A 19,168-nucleotide genomic window follows, 5' to 3' on the forward strand; every position below is an offset into this window, starting at 1 on the left:
TATGTGTTTGAAGAAGAACAGTTATTGTTTCATACATCTCAAGTCTGATTTGTGAACTATTAATGTCACTTATGAGGTTCTAACCACTCTTCGGACTGCTCACTAAACACTTTTTTTTTATAAACAGCAATTTTAGGCGTGAAATTTAAGTGATGTGAACTGAAAATATGTTTTCACTCCAGCCTATTTTTAAGTATTTCAGATAACGGATTAAGTTAAGGGAAGGTAGAGAGTGTTTGTAGAATGAAAGAGGGAAATGGGAGTGCCCTGAAAAAACCTCTTCTGTGTCTACTTTGTCCACCACAAATTCCATCACGACCTGGTCGGGGATCGAACCCCATCTGCCTGGATGGAAGACAAGTACACTAGCATTTCAGTAACAAACATGACTCTTATGTGCTTCACTACTTCGTCCAGCATGAGACAGCACTTAACAGTAGGTTGCAAACCAGGACATGTGAAATTACCCCAACAATTAGTTATTATTATTATTATTATTATTATTATTATTATTATTATTATTATTATTATTAATGAGCAATATTATTTCATGATGAATTGTAAAACATATAGTGCAGTGATGTAATGAAGTGAGAATCACTGATGTTCAAGTATTGTGTGTGTTCTAATATGACTTAGAACAAACTCTATGCTAATGGTTCTTTTTCAGGTCACTTGTTCAGTTTGTTTAAATTAATTACTTTATTTTTTTCTCTATTTCAGAACATGAAGGTCCTCTCATTTAGTTTCAAATTTTCACCAGTTGGGCATGGTAAAACCTTGACAAACGCACTATTGCATCATGCATTCCCCAGGAGACATCAATTACTTTTTGCCTATGATTATAGGTACGTAATTGTTTATATGGAAACATTAAAATTTTTTTTTTTAATAACTCTAGGAAAGTTTATATACACACCAATAACTTTAATGTTGTAACATGTCTCATAATATTTGTAAAACTATCCTGTAGGCTATTTAAATTTTGAGTTTGAGTTTTAATAAGGGTGGACATTAAACAACCCTAGAACTGCGACCGTTTTCGATCTGTTGTTCTAACCCTATTTTATACCACATTTTCAGAAATGCTCTAAGAGTTCAGTATCTTCAAAACAGGAATGCTGTGGTAATCCTGAGGTTTGGGAAAAGGAATTTCTAGAATCTTAAGCCTGAAGTTATTCAATCACAGAGAATGTATGATGCTGATTCCTCTTCTGAAAAGCGTTTCCTATGTAAGAGATTAGATGCAGCCCCTAATAAGAGAAAATTCTTGGTTAAATGACAATGTCCTATCAACATTTCAGTCACTCTGAGTTGGGTTCTGTTTAAGTTTTAAGAGTTCCCTTGTTCTGCTCTTACATATATCTTTAATGAAGAGCTGGAAGTGTCTGAGTTTTGGAATTTATTTTCAATACTTTATATGTTTCTGAGTTGCCTGGTCCAAGAAAGCCTGTCGGATGTTCCTAGAGAAATACTTAGCACAGGCTCAGCTCCTGCGAATGGCCTCTCAGCACCTGTTTTTTTTTTTTAACAGCTTCTTCATTGCCTGTAATTTCTCTGTGTTCTGGCACCCACATGAGATGGATTTTGTTGTATTCAGCCAGTGTCATGTTTAATTGCAGGCAATTCCACTAGCCTAGAAGTAATTTTATTGGAATCAAGTGCTTTGAGAGCAACCTGACTGTCGGAAAGAATATAGATATGAGCGTTTTTATATGATCTTCTTATATTCTCGGATGTACATTCAATTATTACATAAATTTCTCCTTGGAAAACTGTGGTGTGACTGCCCTAATCTCTTTCCCCTGGGTCCCATTTCCTACATTCCACCCCCACTTTGATGGTTAATTCTGAAGCCATCAGTGTACAGATGTTATTGCCTTTCATTGATGGCATATCACCCAATGACCATTGTTCTATACTTCATAGAGAAAGAGAAAATGGTTTTTTGAAGTAGTAAAGAGGTATCATTCTATTGGCTCTCATTGAATATAATGGGTTCTCTTGAATGTCCCTCATTAGCCTAGAATGCCCAATATTTTATAGTTTGGGATTCCGAAGGTTATCTTAGGATATCTGCTTTGGCCTCAGTCTGGATGGGAATGGAATGGAATTAATGGAAGGGGTGTACTATGGTCCAGCACTGCGACCTGTTACTATCTATTGCTCTAACCCTCAAGCTAGGTGCATTCTCAAATCCACACTGGCTGACTACACTAAGGTTCACTGCATACCCAGGTTTCGAGCAGGCAACCCTCCTCATCCCTAGGCCAGCTCCTTTTGTGTGTTGCTAGCCAGCAATCAGGGAATGCTATGAAATGTTGACGAAACGGGGAAATGTTGATGGAATGATGCAGATGCTTAATATGGGGAAAAACGGGAACACCCCGAGAAAAACCCCAACTGCGACCTTGTCCACCACAAGTGTCACTATGGATTTTTCAATGAAAAATTTTGGATCTGACCGGGACTCGAACCTGGACTGCCTGCGTGACATGCTGGAAGTCTGACCACTCAGCGACCACAGGGGTATGACCTCAGTCTGAACAAAGAGATTTATGGGACTGAGTCCAAGCAGTAAGAGTTGTATTAATGGCTCCTATTATAGATAAACAGGCCACTCTTTGAATTTTCATAAGAAAGTCCTAGGCCACCAGACCAAAGCAGTGTACGATACTAAGAGTCTGATCACAGCAATATACATCCAATGAACCTATTTAGTTCTCAGTCCCCATGATTTTTGGAAAGACTTTTTGCAGGTCCAAAACGCCCTGAGTGATTTAGAAATCATATGACATACTTATTAGGTCAGATGAGTTTAGAATCCAGGAAGATTCCTATGCACAGTTCAAAAAGATAGCCTGTGCACCTCCATCTGGTAAAAGATAACAATTGTAGTTTTGCTCGGATTGATGATCAATTGCAGTCCATCACACCAATCCTGCATACAATTAAGAGCTGTTTATAACAACTCCGAGACAGTGGTTGAGAATTTTCACACAGGGCAGCAATATCGTCTGCATATCCCTGCATATAAAACCCTCTCTCATTGAGTCCCACTACCACCTCATTGATGACAAGATTCTATAATAATGGCAATAGAATGCCCACTGCAGACATCCACGACCTACAACAGTCTCCAGAGTTTATATGCGTCTGTTCTTTAGCATACATTCATTCCATCTAATCAAAGAAGAGTCGACTCCATGCCTTAAAATTAGTTTCTTTAATTGTGTGAAACAATATTCTATTGAATGCACCTTGAATATCTAGAAAAGCCTCAAGATCAATTTTTTTGTTATGCTATGCATGTTCAATTCGTGAGATAAGACTATGCAATGCTGTTTCAGTACCTAGTTGGTAAGCAAGCTATCAAGGTAGAGGAAACTACCTAATAACACCGTCTCTGATACATGTATCAACAAGACTTTCCAATGTCAACACAAAATACATTAAACTAATGGATCTGAAATCCCTAGCATCTGCATGTGATCTGCGTGCAGACTTAGAGATGAAAGTGACTTTAGTCTGCCTCCATGGTATTGGAATATACTCTAAATCCATTCAGCACAGAGGAGATGCTAGAACATCGGCTCTTTGCTTCAGAAAGATAGGAAGTTTGCCATCTATTCCCGGAAATTTGTATTGACTGAAGGTATCAATTGCCCACTTTATTTTCGATTGATCAACCAGCCTGGAAGCCAGCTCCCAAAGTGCCCTGGAAGAACTGTAAAAAAGTCCTTCTCTCTCTCAGGTTCTGATGATCCAATCAATCTTGAATCTGAAAAATGTACTTGCAAAAAGTAATGCAAAGTATCCTTACCAGGCTGTGTGTATTTACCATTAGGTAGCCTTAATGAACCAACTGTGATAGTATTGTCATTTTTTAGAATTTTTAGGAGTTTAGACCCTCCAGGAATGCCATCTACTTCCTGCCAGCACCTCCTCCATGTAGTTCTTTTAGCTTTTTTCAAAGCCCTGTAATACTTTGTAAGAGTCTCAATTACCAGATCTCTTGTCTTCATTAAAAACCCTTCTTGTTTTGATTCGGAGTTCAGTCAGTTCTTTTGTCCACCAAGGGACTTGTCCTATCTAATGAATCCGAGTTAGACAAGTACTGTGACAGACAGTAATTAAGTCCTGGAACATATTAGAAGTAGTCTTGTTCAGAGCGAATTTTAGTAAGAATATTACCCCGATGAAGAGCAAGATTCTCTATTAAGAGTTCTTAATTGGTTTCCCTAGGATTCTTATATGTTTTACTATAGATACACAGATTAGAGATTTCAAATCAAATGTGCCTATGATCAGAACAAAGAGTCTCCTTACACACATGCTCATTTGTAGCTGTATTTGTTAAGTCGGTCATATGTACTATGATATCAGTGACTTTCTGTCTTGTGGAAGTCACAAAGGTAGGCTCATTACCCATATTCGGCTCAATTTATGAAAGTGTGCTATTAGCAGGGAAAGGATTTATATGTAAATACATATTTACTTATAAAGCTAATATAATTTATATTTTGCATTATCTTTATGTTTCACAATGTGTAGGGTTGAAAAATCCTACTTTTATTTTCCATATTTTTCCATATTTTAGAGTTTAGTACATATTTTCGTTAATTTCCATATATTTTCCATATTTCATATAAAACAGTCCATATTATATTAGGTTTAACAATAAAACAAAACAAAATTCCATTAACTTTTAAAAATACATTTCAACAATAGAGATTTAAACACATGTTCAGTAATCCCTTTAACATCAGAGTTATTTGAAAATTAGCAGTCCTATCAACAATGGGAAAGTAAGTTACAAAACTGTATTAATTTAATTTAAAATTTTTAACAGACTTCAGTTGTGCAACTCAACAGTTAAATGCCAGTCAGAGTACACATAGGTTCAGTTTTGTAAATCATACTATAAAGACGGTAAATATGCCAAAAGTACGTCATTCAGTCAATTTAAAATCAAAACTAACAAGTTACATTTCAGAATTTAAAGAAGATGGTTTATCAACTGACAATAAAATATTATTTTGTAATTTGTGTCAGTGTGCAGTATCATCTACACAAAAGTTCCTGGTGCAACAACACATTACAACTAGTAAACATCAGGCCAACAAACAACTAAATTCCAAGCAGAGACAATTGTTTTTAACACAACCAACAACATCGAATGTAAGATCTGAGTTTAACATCGACCTGTGCCGTTCTCTCATCTCTGCTGATATTCCTCTCTACAAACTAAAGAATAAGGTCTTCAGGGAATTCCTTGAAAAATATACTCAACATACAATCCCGGATGAGTCAACACTTAGGAAGACGTATGCTCCATCCATCTACGATGAGACAATACAGAAGATAAGAGATGAAATTAAAGATAGTTCAATTTGGGTTTCCATTGATGAGACTCCCGACAAAGAAGGTAGACTTGTTGGTAATGTAGTTATCGGTTTGTTAAGTGAACAATATTCTGAACGAATTCTTTTACATTGTGATGTTCTAGAAAAGTGCAATAACAAAACTATAGTTAAACTGTTCAACGAAGCTATGGGTATCCTGTGGCCAAAGGGTATTATGTACGATAATGTGTTATTCTTTATTAGCGATGCTGCCCCTTATATGGTCAAAGCTGGACAAGCATTATCTGTTGTATATCCTAAATTGACTCATTTTACTTGTGTGGCGCATGCATTTCATCGTGTGGCAGAAGTGGTCAGAGACAATTTCCCTAAAGTAGATTTGTTGATTTCATCAGTGAAAAAAGTATTTCTCAAAGCTCCCAGTAGAGTTAACGTGTTGAAAGAAATGTATCCTGAAATTCCATTGCCACCAAAGCCAATTTTAACTAGATGGGGTACATGGCTAGAAGCAGTTGAATATTATGCCGAACATATAGACTCTATTAACAATGTTCTCCTTGCATTGGACTCTGAAGATGCAGTCTCAATTGATACTGCGAAAACAGTTACCTGTGACATAAGTGTGAAGAATGACTTAGCTCACATTCAGCATACATTTTCATGCATCATAAAAACGCTCAAAAGTCTCCAAAATAGGCACCTTTCACTATCTGAAAGTTTTGAAATTATAAATAGTACTGTGGAACAACTGAATCGTGGTAGAGGTAAAGTTGCAGATGCAGTAAGAGCTAAGGTGGACACTGTACTTTCAAAAAACCCTGGATATGAAGAACTACAAAAGGTTGTTGCTGTGATGAGTGGTGAATCAACAGTGAAGATTAACTTGGACTTATCCCCAGCAGACATTGTGAAATTGAATTATGTACCAGTTACTTCTTGTGACGTCGAACGCTCTTTTAGTCAGTATAAATCTATCCTCAGAGACAATAGAAGAAGATTCACTTTTCAGCACTTGAAAGAAATGTTTGTAACCTATTGTTATGGTAACAGACAATAAAAATTGTGTTTTGTTGAAACTACATTGGAAGATAAGGTACGTCCATTATATTTTTTGTTTAGTTTGATTAAAATGTACCAATATTTAACGTACATAGTCATTTTTTTATAATTTTAAGTCCATATTTAATTCCATATTTTGGTAAAAATCCATATTTAATTCCATATTTTGGTAAAAATAACTACATATATATTTACATATTTCATATATTTTTAGTCCATATAAATCCGTTCCCTGGCTATTAGGTATGATGCATCCCTATTCTTCTCCAAGTACAGTTACTGCATAGAATGCAAAGTGTGACAGTGTGTGACACATTTAAATGACACGATTTTATGAAATATGAGCAGTAGCAATAATATTTTAATAATCTTGTTTCTTACTGCATTTATATGTCCACATTCCTTTTACAAGCGAGTGTAAGAATAAGAGACAAATTATACTCATACATCTAAGCAAAGACTTTGGACAAGTCAATCGCATAACATTAATTACATATGGAATCGAAAAGTGATTTGTATGAAGAAAGAGTGTCACATAGATTTATATTATCTTAAACGACGAGGTTATTCTTTACGTTTGCTCTTCTGCTCGTTTATATTCTTGTATAAAACAATTCAGATACCACTTAAGGAAATGATTCATAATAAAATTATACATTTATTTTAATTAATGACAGAGTAATAACACTAATATCGCTTGCATCTATATGATAATGTAATATAATAAAATATCAGTTGAATAATATAGTGGACAGTTCCTGACATACGAACAAATTCAACTTTTGGAAAACATTGGGTGGGCTTAACACTTGAGTTATAAGTTAAAATAAATAAATCTCATAAATAACAATGACATGACAAATTATTGGGTGGGCTTGGGCCGCTGCGAACAATGTGGTTTGCGAAAAGGAAGAATATTCAGAATATTCATATTGGCACTTACTAAATATTCCAATAGTGTCTTGCCTCAATGATTTATGTTGGTGCTGCCCCACACTTTGTTATGGGCCTTGGTATCACACCCCAAGAGGATTTGCAATTTACTATATTATTACAAGAGGTAATCCGAGGCTTATTTTAAGGTTTCGTAACAAGCTGTTTTTTACAGTGATGGGTTGTTAGCTCATAGATTTCAAAAAGGCATATGACTCGGTTATGAGAGAAGTTTTATATGATATTCTTATTGAATTTGATATTCCTAAGAAACTAGTTCGATTAATTAAAATGTGTCTCAGTGAAACATACAGCAGAGGCCATATAGGTCAATTTCTATCAGATGCATTTCCAATTCACTGTGAGCTAAAGCAAGGAGATGCACTATCACCTTTACTTTTTAAGTTTGCTCTAGACTAGAGTATGCCATTAGGAAAGTCCAGGATAACAGAGAGGGTTTGGAATTGAACGGGTTACATCAGCTGCTTGTCTATGCGGATGACGTGAATATGTTAGGAGAAAATCCACAAACGATTAGGGAAAATACGGGAATTTTACTTGAAGCAAGTAAAGAGATAGGTTTTGAAGTAAATCCCGAAAAGACAAAGTATATGATTATGTCTCGTGACAAGAATATTGTACGAAATGGAAATATAAAAATTGGAAATTTATCCTTTGAAGAGGTGGAAAAATTCAAATACCTGGGAGCAACAGTAACAAATATAAATGATACTCGGGAGGAAATTAAACACAAAATAAATATGGGAAATGCTTATTATTATTCGGTTGAGAAGCTTTTATCATCAAAAAATCTGAAAGTTAGAATTTATAAAACAGTTATATTACTGGTTGTTCTTTATGGTTGTGAAACTTGGACTCTCACTTTGAAAGAGGAACAGAGGTTAAGGGTGTTCGAGAATAAGGTGCTTAGGAAAATATTTGGAGCTAAGAGGGATGAAGTTACAGGAGAATGGAGAAAGTTACACAACGCAGAACTGCATGCATTGTATTATACATCTGACATAATTAATAACATTAAATCCAGACGTTTGAGATGGGCAGAGCATGTATCATGTATGAGCGAATCCAGAAATGCATATAGATTGTTAGTTGGGAGGCCGGAGGGAAAAAGACCTTTGGGGAGGCCGAGATGTAAATGGGAGGATAATATTAAAATGGATTTGAGGGAGGTGGGATATGATGATAGAGACTGGATCCATCTTGCTCAGAATAGGGACCAATGGCGGGCTTATGTGAGAGCGGCAATAAACCTCCAGGTTCCTTAAAAGCCATTAAATAATAATAATAAATAAATAATAAGAGATAATCAGAATTGTCTTACCTTTAAAGAAGGCAGTGAGTTCTCTTCCATGTGTTGTGAGTCTCTATCATCATGGCATGGCTTGTCCTCAGGTTGCGGATAGAGGAGAGATGACCTCCAGATATGGAGGATAGTAGTCGATAAGGAGTGGTCCTCCAACTTGGGGGTTGGGCTAAGGGCTAATAACCTATCACCACAAAAAAGGGCATGTTACGAAATCCCAACATCAGCCTCAGAATGGGACTGATTCTTTGGCACAATCACAGCAAAAGAATAAGGTTATGAGATTTTGTACTTGAAATGTCACATATGTTTATAGAGCAGGAGGGGTAACATTAGTAGCAAAAGTACTACAGTAGAACCTCTATTATCCGTGGTAATGAAGGGGGTGGACTGAATGGTTAATCGAGAAAATTGGATAATCCGTACCATAAAAGATTTTCATAAATTAAGTACATAGGCCTAATACTTAGGCCTATAGTTCCATAATTTTCTACGTGCTCTTATGTTTAACATGCTAGTTAGTGGATCAGAAGTTCACTAATTTAAGTCCGGTTGTCAATGACGAGTTGAGTTCATTCATTCATTCATTCATTCATTCATTTATGAGCAATGAAGCTTTAAGATGTGGAACAAGTCAAAATTTGACAATATTACAATTACAGTTTTTACAATTTTGTGCAATTTTTTACAATATTTTGGCGAGATGTAGTGAGATGAGGTGAGGTCCGAGGATTCGCCAAAAGATTACCCGTCATTTGCCTTTTGGTTGGGGAAAACCTCGGAAAAACCCAACCAGATAATCAAATCAAAGGGGTTGATGCCGAGGACTCGCCATAGACCATCCGGCTTCAGTCCTACAGCTGGGGAAAACCTCAGAAGAAACCATCAAAGGGGGATCCAATTCAAGCCCGAACGCAGCAGCCCAGCAAGTCTGCTGACTGAGCTACATTGATGGCTCTTCCAAAAATATACAATACATACCCAATCAGATTATTAAATTTACATTCAAACGATCATTCATCAGTTGAGCTATATGTATAATACAAAACAAGTAAGTTAATTAAATTTAAGGCATAAACAATTCAATCAGTTGTGATGTACAGAAATTGATAATACATATCATGCAAACTACTTCAAATTACAAACACAAACAATTTATCACTAGAGCTATACAGATTACTATTCAATTTAAAGCATATAAAATTCATCGGCCAAAACTATACAAATATATACAATACAAAGTAAGCAGATTAATTCAATTTACGAGCATACTTTCATTAAGCTATATAAATTTGTGCAATTAATATCAAGTATATTAATTCAATTTATAATCATAAACAATTCATCAGTTGAGCTATACAGACTACTATACAATTTACAGCATGTACAGTTCATCAATTGAGCTATACAGACTACCATTAAAGTTACAGTAGGCCTATATACAATTCATCAGTAGAGCTACACAGAGTAGTATTCATTTTAAAAGCATATACAATTCATCAGCCAAACTATACAAACATATACAATCAAATTAGTTCAATTTGCAAACTTATTTTCGTTAAGTTATACAAAATTGTACAATTCATATGAAGTAGATTAATTCAATTTATAAGCTTAAACAATTCATCAGTTGACCTGTACAGTATACTATTCAATTTACAGCACATACAATTCATCAGTTATGCTAAACAAAAATATGCAATGCATAGTAAACAGATTAAGTCAATATAAAAATATATTTTAGTTGAGCTATATAAAATTGTACATGTCATTTTAAGTATAATAATTCAATTCACAAGCATAAACAATTCATCAGTTGTGTAGAAGGTATGAGTATGTAGAAATGTGGTTAATTCTTTTCTAAACCTCTTCTCATGGTTCTTCAAATCTATAAGATAATTAGGCAGTGCATTGAAGACTGTTATACATGAATAGTGAACTCCTTTTTTAAAACAGCTTAGACTAACAGAGGGTAGATGAAGATCTGATTTATGTCTTGTATTAAAATGATGAATGTCTTGATTAGTACTGAATTTATCTTGGTTCTTAATATACAGCATCATTAGGGAAAGAATGTATTCACAAGGTAAAGTCAAGATTTCTAAATTTCGGAAAATATTTTTACATGATATCCTTTTATGCACACCAGCCATTATTCTTATAGCTTTCTTTTGCAAAACAAAAACGTGTTTAGCTTCAGACGAGTTACCCCAGAATATTAATCCATATTTCATTACAAAGTGAAAATATGCAAAGTATGACATTTTAAGTAAGTTTATATCACCAATAGTATATAAGGATCTTAATGCATAACAGGCAGAGCTCAATTTATGAGTAATACATTCTATATGCGTTTTCCAGTTCAAGTGATTATCCAATTCTAAACCAAAAAACTTTGTGCTTATAGATTCTTTGAGATGAGTTCCATTTAATCGAATACTGTAGGAAACCTGAGCACTATTGTGTATACTAAATTTGACTGCACTGGTTTTATCAAGTGCTAGTTTATTTGCATGGAACCATTCATTCATTAGATTCAGCACTGTATTAGAAGTGTCTATAAAATGACCGTATTATTTGCTTGAAATAATTACACTTGTATCATCTGAAAATAAAATTACATGAGATAAATTGTTTATGGTCAAGGCTAAATCATTAATATAAACTGGAAACAACAATGGACCTAAAATTGACCCCTGTGGAACACCATGTTTAATATTTCTAAATTCTGAATAAGTAACTTTATGACTATTTGGTACATTTATTTCTACTTTTTGTTTTCTATTTGATAAGTACGATGTAAACCAACCCAACGTCTCATCTTTAATACCATACTGTAAAACTTCAATTTTTTTACTAATATACTATGATCTACACAATCAAATGCTTTAGCCAAGGCACAAAAAATCCCACCTACATGTAGCTTCGAATTTAATGAATTTAGTATTTCATCCACCAAACTAAAAGCAGCATTCTCTGTCGATTTTTGTTTTCTAAATCCAAACTGTTCTAAAACTAATATACTGTTGTACTCCAGGTAATGATATAATCTATTATACATAACTTTCTCAAACACTTATGGGTCTATAATTAGCAATGGTACATTTATCTCCCTTTTTGTATATTGGTCTTACTATTGAATATTTGAGTCTTTCTGGAAAAGTACTACATTGCATTGACAAATTGTATAGATAGCTTAATGGAGGGGATATTATTTCAGAGCAAGCTTTCAGAACTTTACTTGGAATTTCATCATATTCAGAGGAATATTTTGTTTTTAGTTGTTTTATCACACAGATGATTTCTGCTGCGGTAGTGGGAATAAATTTGAGACCTAAAAACTCAGTGTTAAATGCATCAGTTAGGCACAATCTTGAATGTTTAAGTTCTGAATAATATTTATATAGAAGTCGTTAAAATGATTTGCAATTGATTTTGGGTTATCTATTTTACAATCATTGATTTTAATACAAGTAATATTTTCATTCTTTGAATATTGATTAGTTTCATTTTTAATAATATTCCAAATAGTTTTAGTCTTATTATCTGAATTTTGTATTTTTTCATTCAGATACATTTTCTTTGCATCTTTTATAACTTTTGACAAAGTTTTACAGTAATTCTTGTAGTAATTAAGAACATGAGGATCATCACTATTCCTACTCATTAAATATAGATTCCTTTTTGTAACTCATGATATTTTAATTCCCTCAGTTATCCACTTGTTTTTACTTTTACATTTTTTCACCACCTTGACTGGAAAACATTCATTGAAATAATTCGTAAATGTAGTGAAAAATGCATTAATATTAATAGTAATATCAATGGTATCGGTATTATATACATTTTCCCAAGATTCATTTTGTGGACATGTATTTAAATGATGAAGAGATTCAGCATTTATAATCCTTTTTTTGATTTTTAAATTAACACTTTGGAATTTTTCACTCATATTGAAAACACTTAGAACTTGTGCATTGTGATCAGACAGACCATTGACTAATGGTACTGTTGAATAGGAATTCAATCTACTTTTATCTATAAATAAATTATCAATGGCTGTACTACTTCCAGCTTGTATTTGGTTCGGAAACTTACTTGTGACTAAGATTATAAGTTTCAAGAAGTGAGTTTATCTCGTGTTGTAGATTTACATTCTCATACTTTATACACTTCATCTTTGGTTTTTACTAAGTAGCGCATAGTTTTAACATCAATCTCGTATTCTGATTCGACATGAGCTATAGTTTCTACTTTCCCAAACCCCTCAATTACTTGCATTTTTTTTTTTTTCATTACTAAGCACAGCGCATTTTCTTTCGACAGACTTAGAAGACATTTTGCATACAAGTTAAACAGTACCACCACTCGAACAGTAGGACAAAGACCAAATGGTGCACGAGTTTGCAATTGTGTGAAAGTTATTGTGGTTATTTCTTTGAAAGCAGATAATGACAAGTTGGGAAAAACACCACCCACCACAAGTAACAAGTGACTGCTCCTGTTGCTGGAAGTGCACGGAAACATTCCTACGATATATTGTGTAATGGTAAAGGCTTTAGAAGACCAGGGCGAGAAAGACAGTCAGATAATCTGCTGATCAGTTAATAGAGTGATGGATAATCGGGGTTCTACTGTACCTAGATATAATATAGACTTTGTTGAAGTACAGGAGGTTAGGTTAGATGGGAATGGCATATCACCAATAGGAGAATACTTGTTGTACTGTGAGAAAGGAAAGATAATCACCAATTGAGAACAAGATTCTTTATATATAAGAGGATAAAATCAGCAGTAAAAAGGTCGAATTTGTTACGTTAATATTCTTGGTTTCCATTTTGGTCCCACAAGTACTAAGGAAAAGAAATCACAACAGCTGAACCTCTATACCAGCGTTTCTCAAACTTTTTTGAAGTGGAAAACCACTTTTTTTAAGTCAGAACAGTTCCGCGGACCACCTTACTCTTGTTCCCTTCGAAAACAAATGTATCATTTTTGTAGCATATTTTAATACTAGTATACTTATATTTTAAAATAGAATTAATTAATTAATTGTAATACTTTGGTAATTATATTTTTGTAGCCAATCACAAGTAACTTACAACAAATTCTGTGCATTGTTGATTCATCGCTTGCATGTTAGCAGTTAGTTGTTTGAAATCCTTCTTATGTGGTACATGCTAGTATGTAGTTGTCCATGTTTCTGTTAAATAGTGCCCATTATAAATAATGGAAAACTGGCTTTGATGTGGAACTTTAAAAAGAAAGAAACATGATGATACGCTTAATTTAGGCAGTGCTAATAGTTCAGAAGCTGTGTGTGAAGAAATACTTTCGTAAATATGACAAGAGTAATTTGAAACTTGGATTTACTTGGTGTGACAATGAGAGTGAACCAAAACCTCAGTGCGTTGTTTGTTACGAAGTGCTTTCAAATGAGTGTATGAAACCCGCGAAATTGAAATGGCACTTAGAGACAAAACACGCAAGTGTAAAAAAAAAGTAAACCTGTCGTTTAAAATAAGCGGAGTCTAAAATTTTTTATATCATCATCTGGAAAAACAAATAAAAAATTAATGCAGAAACATGCCCGATTTTCAAAAAGTAAAGATGCAATTTGGCACGTTCTATTATTGGTGTATGACGTACAGTACATGCTCATTTCATGGGTGTCGTTAAAACTATTAAGAAAGTCATAAATACATGAAAAGATTCGGTACCTTGGTCCTCTGTTATGAATTCGGGTGGTCCCTGGCTGGGTTACAGCCTCGGCACCAGATATGCAGGGAAAAGATGGCGAGAAACGGCACGTTCATAGTCCTTTAAATCCCTCTTTTGTTGTTGAGAGTAGAGTGGGAAGTGGGTAGATGGGTAGCGTAGCGTAAGAAATTTCATAACATATTACTTAGTAGAAAAAGTGAAAGGCAATTGCCATGTGTAATTTCCAAAGTCTGAGATTTTCAGCTGTAGTGTGATACGCAATTCGTATGAACTTTATTTTTTCTGTATTTTGAAGGACCACAAGGACAGAACTCGAGGACCACAGGTGGTCCGCAGACCATAGTTTGAGAAACGCTGCTCTATACCATTGGAAGACTATATATGTCAAGATGCAGATGATTAGGCCTGATGCCATTTTTTTAATGTTCTGCTGAGGTATGCCTGAACTGCCAACTCAGCTGCTTTTCCAGACAGGTTTCTCCCAACCAGAGAGTCCCTATCTGATTTGCTGCCTTTTGTTATGTTAATATTCTTGGTTTCCATTTTGGTCTCACCAGTACTGAGGAAAAGAAGTCACAACAGCTAAGCCTCTATGCCATTGGAAGACTACATATGTCAGGGTTGCACCTGTTGCCGTGAAGGGATCTTTCGCGACATTGTATTGTACCCCAATGCCATTCAGTCCTCATCGTGATGTCTTACAGCTTGACTTAGGTGACCAGAGCCTTTGTATCATTGGTGCTCCAACTGGGAGTTCCAACAAGGTTCTCCAACTGGAAGCCCCTAGATTGGATTTTAGATGTGAAGTTGCTTCTTCATCTGGCATCTCGCTTGTGACCTGCCTGGTATTAGTGACTCTATTGTCAGAGGCAGCAATTTTGGCAGGTGACCTCGATGACATTTCCAGTAGGCGAGCCAATATTTTTATGTGAGCTGCGTGAATGACTGGCGATAACGTTCTGAGTCATCATTTATATTTTTATACCCTCAGCTTATATCATTATTATGAAAAACACTACAGTACAGTACGATTCAAAGAATATTTTAAATACATGTAGCCTAAATGACTTTTGTTCGCAATAATTTTACAGTATGCCTCCTACATTTTCTAAATTAAAAGGAAAAAAGCATTGCATATATATATATATATATATATAATCCTACCCTTACCAGATCAATATACAAAATTTGTCCAGTATTAATGTTTAACTAGTTGCGCAAGGAGGAATCAGTTTATTTTAATTAACTTCAAAATGACATTTCCCAGCTTCAATTAATATTATTGTATCATACTCTGAAAAATGCCTTCAGAAAGAATATATTAACGTAAGACTGGCTATACATCCAATAGAATGCTTTCTATAACATTTCTGGCAAATTAATGCCAATAGTTGTATGCATTTAATTGTTGAAATGAATAAGTAATAAGTGTATTTAATTTCGTATTCACTTTGGAGAAAATATATTACTGTACGTATATTACCGGTACTTTAGTAGAAGGGTATTAGAAGGAATTATCAATAATAAATAGAGTTTACTGGAATGAAATATGTTAAGGTTACTGTTTGTTTTATTTTCAGAAACTGAAATGTTATCAGTGTTATTACTTTTTATTAAAAAGTCCATAGAGAAATTAATGAAGTAAAAGGTAAATGTCATAAATTAAAATAATTTATGTATTATTGTAGGCTTAGGCGAGAAATATTTGACAAGGACTATTTATTAACACATTTCCTTTCTGTGTCAGAATGTTCCATGAAAGTGAGAAATGGTACACAACAAATTTCATACCATGCTGAACATTTTTTGTTTCTGTCCTTGTACTCTTCATTTTGAATGTCCTAAATATATAGCCTTTTCTCATTCTCGATAGCCTCAATGTCAACTTTCTCTACATCTATATCACTCATCGAATACAATCACAATGTGCAATGCACCACTACAAGTTAAAAAAATTTGCAACAGCCAGTACTACAATACACATGTGATATGTCGACTGTGACTCAAGCAGACGATACAGAGGGTTTTTCTCGGGGTACTCCCATTTCCCTCTGTCATTCCACCAACACTCTCCACTTTCCCCTCATCTATCATCTGCAATAGTAAAAGGGTTTACGGATTTCCGATGCTGATATAGGAAGGGTTTGGGGCTCAGATAGGATGCCTATCTGTCAGCCGACGATGACAGGAAGGACTTGGGACTCCGGCTCCGAGACTTATCAGGCCGTGAAATGGGACCTAGCGCTATTAGGGACTGATGCAGGATGGTCCACCTGTCAGCATCAGATTCACGAATGTCACTCAGGTCACCAGTCAGATTTGGACAATTGTCGCATATAGGCCTAGAGACATACAAAGGTCCAAAGCATGCGTAAGGTACTGAGTTCTGCTCTCGTAAAAGCCAAGATATGTCGTCTGGACACTCGCCACCAAACTGCCGCGTCCGCTCGTGTTATTGATACAATATAATTCAATAGCCCATAGCGAACTTGTGGCCACCGTGCGGCGTCCATTCCGCTATGGGCAATGCAGTTGGCATGCGGAAACATTCTGCTGCCGCAGAGTCCGTCCTGTGTGAACTGCTACATTTAAATTAGTGTGCCATAGAAAATGGTGTGGCCGCCATTCCACAGACATTCCGCTCGTGTGAACCGGGGCTTAATGTTCGTATTTCGTAAAACTCAGTCTTATCCATTAACTAAGGATTAACAGAAACCTATGTATAGGGTTTAATGATATTTAAGTTAAGAATCAGTCAGTCTGTTGATTATAGAATAGTTTTTTTTTTTATTATATAGATTGTCTTTATACTTTATAGTAATCAGGAAAAGACTGTGCAGCGGGAACTGGAATTATCTCGAAAAATGTGTGCTGGAAACTGGTCCGTTTTCATATATGTACATGCACACCTTATAAACTACTGTAGTTCTATAGTTTAGCTATAGTTTTTAGAAGTGACTGTCCATCTAAGTCCACTCGGATCTCGAGCCTGTATGTTTACCCTTAAGTCCTACCCATTCCAACTTCAATTTGCTTGCTGCAGAGATATCAGTCGACCTTGCATCAGTGAGTAACTCGCTCTGGAGTTCAGATTAAAAAAATCCGTCTGCCAAAATTGCTGGCTCCTACTATACCAGTGCTATGCACTGCCAGTATAGCTCACAAGTTCATTGATGCACAGAAGCCCCACCACCAACTTCAAGATCTTGCAGTTTCTAGGGGAGGTGTTCAAATTACTTTAATGACATATTTAAACTGATAAAACTGAAATATGAATTGCTTTACTGCTAGCATTTCAAGATGACAAATCTTATTTAAACCGTGAATTAGCAGTGCAAAGACACTCTTACTTCTTTCTACTTGGTTTTGTTTTCATTTATTTACTTGTGTAAGAATATGATGATATATTTATTGTCTTCAGCCCATCTACAAGTAGTGGTGGCCCTTCACATTTCTGTATTCGATACTACTACAACTATTATTTACTAGATCATTACTTTTAATTCAAGTTCTTATAATTTCTTCAATTATTACAGTCTATTCTCTAGCGCCTGCACAGCTATCTTGACTTACTTAAATATAGCTACACTAATGTTCGTATCTGAATTCTGGTCAGTCTAAAACTTCTTTCCTTGACACTATTTCAGCTCATTCGTTTGTATCATGAGTTCCAGTTCACTTTAGTTTATTTTAGCACACTTCCATAACTACATCCACTGTCCTTCGTCTTCTCCTTATAAAATGCAATGTTCATTTTTCTTATTTTAGCTCTTCATAATATCTGTTAATTTATCTTCTTTCAATGCTAAAGTAACCTTTCCCTATAACATTTCCAAATGCCATCACCTAATACGCCTACCTCATATCATACCTTCTCTACATCAGTTTCTAACATTGTAAGTTTTACAGTTCTTTCCTTCCCAAACAGTGGACTTCTCGTCAGGTAAATGGTCTACAGTCTTCATCCTCATTTCCTCTAGATTCTTTTATTGTTCCATGAGTACTACCCATCCCTCCACTTGATTTCATGGGCGCTTCTTTTATTCTGTCTTCCTTCTTTACTTTATCTCTCATTACCTGACATTTTATTTATTAGCTTATTCATCTCAAACTCTACACACGCCCTAATGTCGTTCTCAAACCTGTTGTCTTCACATCATAGCTGATTTCTGTCTTCTGTAAGAATGACAACACACTTTTGTATTAATCACAGTATGGCATAAGAATCACTTCATATTGTGAAAGTTCATCGAGCAAGAGCAATTATTAGTAATTCATCCAAGCATTGTTTTTTGAGCAGTAGTAGTAGTAGTAGTAGTAGTGGTGGTGATGGTGATGGTGGCGGTGGCAGTGGCAGTAGCTTAAATTCATATATAGTATGTAATTAAAAATTTTAGAAAAAGTTTGTTGGCTAAATGTGACGTTTCTTATTCTTTATTTAGAGAACCCTACTACAATTGTCAACGTGATGTATGTTCCTTCCGAGCTCTAAATGATTGGGAACGAGAGCTGTCAAGAACTGGTTGTACAGGCTGGCGACTGTCCGCTATTAATCAGAGTTTCCAGCTTTCTACTAGGTGAGTTAATGCTACCATAAAAGTGTAAATCCTGCTGTTGCATTGCGCTGTTTTACACAATTGTGGCTAGAATGTCTGGTGTCTCCTGTTCAACAATAACTCACTACTCTTGTCTCTGGATGCACTTCAGTCTATTGACTTATTGTGCTTTTCATATTTTATTTCAGTGTATTGAAACTGAAACCTTC

General features: G+C 35.1%; 1 protein-coding gene across 8 annotated transcripts in view; it reads left to right on the top strand.

Annotated features, from left to right (window-relative positions):
- The window catches only part of LOC138704972 (myotubularin-related protein 10-B), a 240,583-nt gene that overhangs the window by 81,564 nt on the left and 139,851 nt on the right, over positions 1 to 19,168 (top strand). For all 8 annotated transcript variants that reach the window (XM_069833461.1, XM_069833457.1, XM_069833460.1 and 5 more), the window contains 2 exons: positions 724 to 848; positions 18,846 to 18,980. In XM_069833461.1, the coding sequence (XP_069689562.1) occupies positions 724 to 848; positions 18,846 to 18,980 (260 nt within the window). The remainder of the gene's footprint in view (positions 1 to 723; positions 849 to 18,845; positions 18,981 to 19,168) is intronic.

The sequence above is a fragment of the Periplaneta americana genome, chromosome 8 (assembly GCF_040183065.1).
Source record: "Periplaneta americana isolate PAMFEO1 chromosome 8, P.americana_PAMFEO1_priV1, whole genome shotgun sequence".
Classification (NCBI taxonomy): domain Eukaryota; kingdom Metazoa; phylum Arthropoda; class Insecta; order Blattodea; family Blattidae; genus Periplaneta; species Periplaneta americana.